At 51.1% G+C, this 6976-nt stretch overlaps 1 protein-coding gene across 1 annotated transcript; it reads right to left on the reverse strand.

Moving 5' to 3' along the window:
* Positions 1-4333: 4333 nt before the first annotated feature.
* LOC138729051 (ras-related protein Rab-40B-like) lies at positions 4334-6457 on the reverse strand (the record flags this gene model as incomplete). Its single annotated transcript, XM_069872920.1, has 3 exons — positions 4334-5251; positions 5651-5873; positions 6341-6457. Coding segments are annotated over 3 exons (612 nt in total), but the record flags the coding sequence as incomplete, so codon positions are not given.
* Positions 6458-6976: the final 519 nt, after the last annotated feature.

A 6976-nucleotide genomic window follows, 5' to 3' on the forward strand; every position in this document is an offset into this window, starting at 1 on the left:
AGCACTCCCACTGCCAGCTGGATCACTGGGGTGGTCCTGGTGGGGTTCCCAACCACGTCCCTGGGCTGGAGGAGGCCTTGGAGCCTCCATGGTCTCTGGACTCGTTGAGTGCATCCATCTCATCTCAGTGCCCATTGCTTCTCCCATTCTCGCAGCTGAATGACCTTAAGGAGGCTCTGGTGACCATCAAGAAGGAGCAGGTCCAAGTGCAGGCAGCGCTCTCTGCCAGCACAAACGCGCAGGAGGAGCTCAAAAGCTTAGTAAAGAGTGTCAAGAAGATCCAGAAGCAGGTGGACTCCTCTGCCCACCATGCAGCAGAGAAGGTAGGACAAGCAGAGCCAGGTAGGGAGAGGCTGGCAGGGGTCGGTGTGGGTTCCTGGTTGGGTGGCGTTCCCTGTAATGTGGGGGAGCCCCTCGCTGCCCCCCAGATTGGCTTGTTGATGTCATCAGGATGGTAGGCAACAAAAGCCTTGAGGAAAAGGTCCTGCAGGAACTGATAGTTCATAGTCACGGGCCAAGTGAGCAGGGTCCGTCCCCACGGGGCAGCCAGCCCCCCGAGCATGGCTCTGCATTGATATCTTCCTCCCTGGATGAGCAGGAGGAGCAGCTGAAACAGCTCCAGGCTGCAGTCAAGCAGCTGCAAGGGGACCAAAAGCAGGTCAGCTCCGCCGTGGTGAAGCTCCAGGACCACGTTGAAGAAAACAAGAAGGATATCCAGGTAGGTGGCTGAAAGCCCTGCAGGCTCAGAGCATCCTCCAGGCACATCCCGGCTGGGGACCACAAGGGACTTGTCCCCCTGCCAACGTGCTCGTAGCCCTGCCCAGCTCCAAATACCTTTCTGGGAGGCTTTGGAGGAGGGTGGCGAGGCAAGGGGGACTCGAGGGGCTGGGTGGTATCTCAGGCCACGCTGGGTCATCACGGGCGGGTTTCTGTGTTGGAAGGCTTTGTTCCAGTCTGTGGGGAACATAGAGGAGGACAAAGCAGAGAAGAAGGACTTGCAGCAGCTCAGGGAAGAGATGAACTCCAAGGTGAGGACTCTCTTGTCCCCTCCAGGCAGAACTGGCATCTCTGGGGCCTGGCAGCCTCAGGCAGCCTCCCCGCAAGGGTCTCCCCAAGCAGCTACCCCTGTCAGGGACAACCACGTCCCATCGCGGGGTTGCTGGCTGACAGGGTGCTCCCATCCACAGCTGGATCGCGAGGAGCTGGGGCCTCTCACGCAGCAGGTGATGAAACTGCAGAAGATCCTGAATGAGCTGCGCAAGGGGGCATCAAATGAACCGCCTGCCAACGCAGCTTTGACTAAGTGAGTGTCACAGGGACAGTGGTGGCTTCAGAGACAGCACTCGACCCCTTTGTGGCCTCTGGCCATCTTGGCCAATGCCCAAGTGTGGGGATGCTGAGGAAGCAGCTGTGCCTTCTTCTCCCACCCAGAGCAAGCAGCAGCTTCCCAACCCTAGAGGAGGTCCCAGGAGGGGCCACCCCTGGTTTGGAGCCCTCCTAAACGCACACTGGGCTGTGGGTGCCAAGGGTTTCTGGTGCGAGGGCAGGGGACACTGGCTTGTGCCCTGGGGCAGGGCTAGGACACACAGCACCCACAAACTTGAGTTGTGACCTGTCCTCCTGGGAAAGTGCAGGGGTGTTATTAGAGCTGAGGAAGCGATGAAAGCCGTGTGAGGGCTGCTTTGGATGGCAGGCGTGGGCTCCCCCTCCTTCACCCCATGTCCTTGCTCACCCTTCCCAGCCACTGGCAGCTGCCAGTTTTTGGAGCTGATGGTGGGGCCGAGGGGAGCGTGCCATGGCGTTGGGACCTTGCCAGGGGAGCGAGGATAAAGCAGGCTCCCTCTCCAAAGGTTCCCCCCAGCCCCTCGCTGCTCCCCGCAAGCCACATCCCTGCCAGGAGCTCACCCAGCCTTTCTCTCCCCTCTGCAGGCAATCGCTGGGCCGGCGCTCCTGCCTCTCCTGCGACCAGACCCTGGCCACGTGGCAGCCTGGCCTGTAAGGAGCACTCGGCACACCGGGGGGAGTAGGGAGAGAGGGGTGCGGGGGACGCCCCGCTGCGTGGGACACGGGGCCTGGGTGTCTGGGGTGGGGGGGGATCCGACCCTGGCAAGCCCCTCGCACGGCCCTGTGTGACAGAAGTGGGACAGGGACACCTCCCCAGAAGCAGGGGAGCCTGTCAAGGGTACAAGCCCAAGGCGCTCCTGGCTGTAGGGTGGCACCTGGGGTGCCGCGGTGCCAGGCGCTGAGCTCCCTTGTGCCCCATCCCACAGGGAGCAGGCGGCCACGGGCACGTTCTCCAGGGTGCCAAGGAGCTGCGGGGGCCAGCACACCATCACCACCTCGCAGCAGCGCCTCGCGATCCGCCAGCCCAAACCACCCAGCATCCCGCGGCCGAGAAATGTAAGGACGACAATGGTAGGGACACGGTGGGGAGAGCGAGGCCGGGAGAGAGATGCTGAGCATGCAGAGGGGTCCGTGCCTCAGTTTTCCCAGGAAGAGCTGGGGGTGGGAAGGTTGCTTAGGGATGCAGGATTCGGCCCTATGATTCACCCAGTCTGTTTTCTGCTTCTCAGGATGATGTGGAGACATTTCTGTTGGGCCGAGATGGCATTGTTTACCGTGGCCGGCGGTACAGGCAGCCGACTCTGTTCCATGGCAGGGACGATGGTATGGCCAGGGCTGGGTTGTGGGGGAACCCGAGGGTGTGATGGGGACTGTGAGGTGGGCAGGGCGTCCACGGGGCTGGGGTCTCCTGGACAGCAGCACAGCTCCTTCGGGGTGGGGACAGGACCCCTTGTCTGTGCGTCTGCTGCCGGGCAGGGGTCCTGCTGCCTGCCCCGTCCTGGGCTGGCAGAGCTGCCCCGGGGGCTGCAGGGGGCTCAGCTCTTCCCCTCTCCCCCAGGCTGTTGAACCAAGTCCTGTGGACAACTCTCCGGCCACTGCTCCTCCTGCCCCTGCAGAGTGGACTCGGCACGCTGGGAGCCAAGCGGGACAAGGAACACAACTGGTGGTGAGAAAAAGATTTGACGTTTTTTCTTCTATTCATTTCACATTACTAAAATCGTTCAACTGCACTGGCGCTCTGGTTTTCATTTTAGCAAGACTGATTTGAAATCTGTCCCCTATCTCCGCCGTCTCCCTGGCCCCAGCCAGCCGTGCCACCCTAGAAAGCTGTCACATCGGTCAAGCGTGACTTCCCCTTGGGCAGGCCGTGGGGGCCACTGCCAGCCACCTTCTCCTTGCTCCACCATGCAAGTCTCCTGCCTTCTGTGCTTGATGCCAGATCTCTCGCACACCCCTGCCCTGCTTCTGCCACACGGGAGAGTGACCAATGCAGTGAGCTCCTCACAGACACCGAGTGACCCGCAGTCCGGCAGTGACCTACACAGCGAACTCCGCAGAAAAAAGTGACCAGCACAGAGCCCGGGGACAGCGCACGGTCCAGCCCAGCCAGGCTGGCAGGGCAGCACGGGCAGCACTGAAACACTGGTGCCATTCTCAAGAGCCAAGAAGGCTCTTGGGCTGCGATCTAGGGCTCTTTGCTGTGGGCTGCGACCCACATTTCTTTCAGCTGTGGACAGGCAGTCTCCATCATCTAGCAGCTTCACCCCAGGACCTGCAGCACACCAGCACGTGGAGCCTGCTTATCACCCAGGGAGACATCCCACAGGAAGCCCTCCCAAGGTCTTAAACTACAAGACTTGTTCCCCACTGCTCTTTTAAGTAGCGATGCCTTCCTAGGTCCAGGTCCTGGCATAACATCAGCATTTTACTGGCTTGAATTTTCACTGCTCCCTTGCAGAGGCTGTGGACATCTGTGCTGATCCAGAAGGAATATCATAGAGACAACTTGACAGCATCTCACATTAGTGAAGACACCTGGGAGAAACTAGGATGAAGCTACACCATCCCTGCCAAGGTCTATTATTGCTCAGGAGAGCACGTCATACAGTTCCTTTGCAAACAGAACGACTTGGCATGTGTTATTCTTCCATATTTCAGTTACTCATCTTGAAGACATGTTGTATCAAAAGCATTACATGATGCTTTTAGGATGACCTCACATTCCTGCTTCCTTGTTCTTCAAAATCTTCTAAAGGAACAACCTTCCCTAGTTAAAGAAAGCATAATAGGACTTCTTTTCCAGAAACATTTATTTATTTATTAAATAGTGTTCTTTCCTTATAAAGCAGCTCTTCAAGTCATGTTCCTTTTACCATAGTGTCTTTGGCATTTTCCTCCTAGAACATTCTTGGAGACTGGTATAAAATGTAATTTTTTTTCTTTTTACAGAAAAATAAGTATTTAAGCCACAAATTCATTTCCCAAAGTATTAAATAACATACCAAAAACTTTATCAAATCTAGTACATACACTAATGGGACAAAACCTTGTTGTGTATGTGCATAATAATTATATATACGTTTTTAGCTTAGTTAAGTTAGTGCTTCAAAGCTATTGAGGAAGCTTTAAAAAAAAATCCAGCTGCACAATTGCAGCATTACTAAAATTTGTCCCACTCTTTGTAGAATTTAACAACGTACACGATACATTGCGTTTAAAAACCTCCGCCTGAATGGGCAAACCAAGGACTCATTTTTGTATTTTTGAATAGTTTGCAAAAAGACAATTTTTATACAATTACACAGCAAGTCACTTCCCAGATTTCAGGAAATTAAGAACTGAATATAATTATAATTAACCCCTATGTGAAAACAAGGGTATCATGCAACTAGAACGCAGTATGAAAATCCAACAGTCAAATGCCACGTCCTTCCAGTCACACTGAACACATCATTCATTCCAAAGCAGCATTACTGCGGGAAGCAAGCTCTGAAAGAAGACTCCTCTTCCTTATTTCTGTCTCTGCTGTGTGATACATACACAGAGTGGGCTCAGTCATTAAACAAGGAGTCCTGGTGTTCAGTGCTTCCTTCACACGAGGGGATTCCAGCCAGGTTCCCTTCCCCATAGGGAGCTTAAGCAATTTTACAGCTGTTTCTTGTACAGTTTTTGGGTGGGCTCTGCGGAGGATGGATGGTTTTAGCTTTCTTTAAGCTGTTCCTTTTATTGATGTTGCTGGATGTGAGGGAGTATGAGCGTCCATGCATCATCCCGGCATTAAGGCCGTTTGCCATAGAGAAAGATTTGAGGTGGCTTCTTAAGGCAACAGGGAGAGGGAGCTTGTCAACAAGATGCACGGGGGTACAGGAGACTACGGCACGGCAGCAAAGGTCCTGCAGACTCAGTACTTAAAAACAGACATAAAACGTGCATTGCAATAGCATGCTTATGTCAGCCATGTGGTAGCAGCACACCCAGCACTCTGCGGGCCCTCTGTCCTTCCAGGATGAATTCTTATTTCTCCTCCCACACCCTTTCCCACACACACATTATCCAAAAAATCTGCTGTTTCAGTTTCCTGTTTATGACTGAACATGTAAGTTCTATGAAAGACGTTATTCCCTAAAAAAGTAGGAACGGTTTAACGACTGCAGATATATTTTCTGTTAGAAAGCAAATTCTACAGGATATCTGGTTGTTCTTTTTTGATGTTTTTGCATCAAAATGTCTTTAAAATATTTTATATAAATGAACCATAAGTCTTAGCTAGAAATGTATTTACACATTTTCAGTGCACATCGCTTACCCTTGTTCAGCCTCCAGAGCCTGTCCATTCCGTGTCTCATTAATACTGTTCTTGCTAGCTCAGTGAAGGACTCTGTAATATTGAAATTACAAAGTGGACTGACTTCAAAAAAAGTCATGCCCAGTCTCTCAGCGTAGGCTTGCGCTTGCTCAGTAGACACTTGGCGCTTGAAGGCTAAGTGGAGGCGATTTCCAACCAGGATTTTTGGCACACCAGGAGCATGCTGAGCAAAGAGAAGTAACAAACAATTAATATTTTGGCCTCCATTTTCCCCTTCCCTCAATTAAACCAAACAAAAGCTTTTCTCAAGACTTCAAGTCTAAGTGGCAGGTTGGACTAGATGATCTCTAGAGGTCACTTCCAGCTTAAGATATTCTATGATTCTCTGATCTCTTCCTCAGGGAAGAGAGGTTTGCACAGATGATGTGGCAAATCTACAGCGACTGCGACTACAATATCAAATCTTTGCCCTCCATATGGTTTCCATCAACACCTTTAAAGAAATCAGATGCTTGAGCTGATACATTTCCAACTTTCTAGAATTATAAACATAGAGTTCTAATCTTGGCATCCTGGGTAATTCTGTAGTAAGCGCTGCCTGCAAATGCCAGGAAAACAGTAGGAAGTATTGCAAGCAGTTGGTTTTCATCATCTGTTAGAGACTAGGGACAGTCTGGGATTGTACCTTACCTCATCTATTTCTTTTATCCATCGATCCATTCCATCAAATGACCAACGATTTGTAATATCATACACTAGGATTACTCCCTGTATTAAAAAAAAGTTAAAAACTAAGTTTAACGGAGAATACAGTCACAGAATAACTCAGAGAATTTACCTGTAAAATCTCCAAATCTGAAATAATCGTGCAAGATGCTGAGCAACTTCTCAATGAAGCAGAACCTCAGCATCCTGTGAAACCAAGCTCCATTACACATCAGCCACGGGGCAGAAGACCTCGCTTCGTTTTCGGGTCTGATGTGTTGGCAAATATTCTTTTTACAGCGGACAAGTTTGTATGATCATACACACACACGTTATAGCAAATAAATATTCTCAGTCACATTCAGTAGCTTAAAGGTTCAGTGCTCTCTGCCATTCTGGAACATAGCAGATGCAGCTTCTCTGAGCCAACACACGTAATGAGTTTCAGCAATACCTCAAAGTCTGAAGCTGTAGTCATCACATTTCAGACTATGTTTGTATTATTTCATATTATTCTTCAGAGTTTTATGTTATCAATTGCTCTTACTGGCTCCACAGTTTTAAAAGTAGAATTAGGGTATCTTTCTCATAGTAACTGAAGTATGTTAGCTTACTTTGCTT

This window comes from Phaenicophaeus curvirostris, chromosome 19 (assembly GCF_032191515.1).
Source record: "Phaenicophaeus curvirostris isolate KB17595 chromosome 19, BPBGC_Pcur_1.0, whole genome shotgun sequence".
In the NCBI taxonomy this organism is placed as follows: domain Eukaryota; kingdom Metazoa; phylum Chordata; class Aves; order Cuculiformes; family Cuculidae; genus Phaenicophaeus; species Phaenicophaeus curvirostris.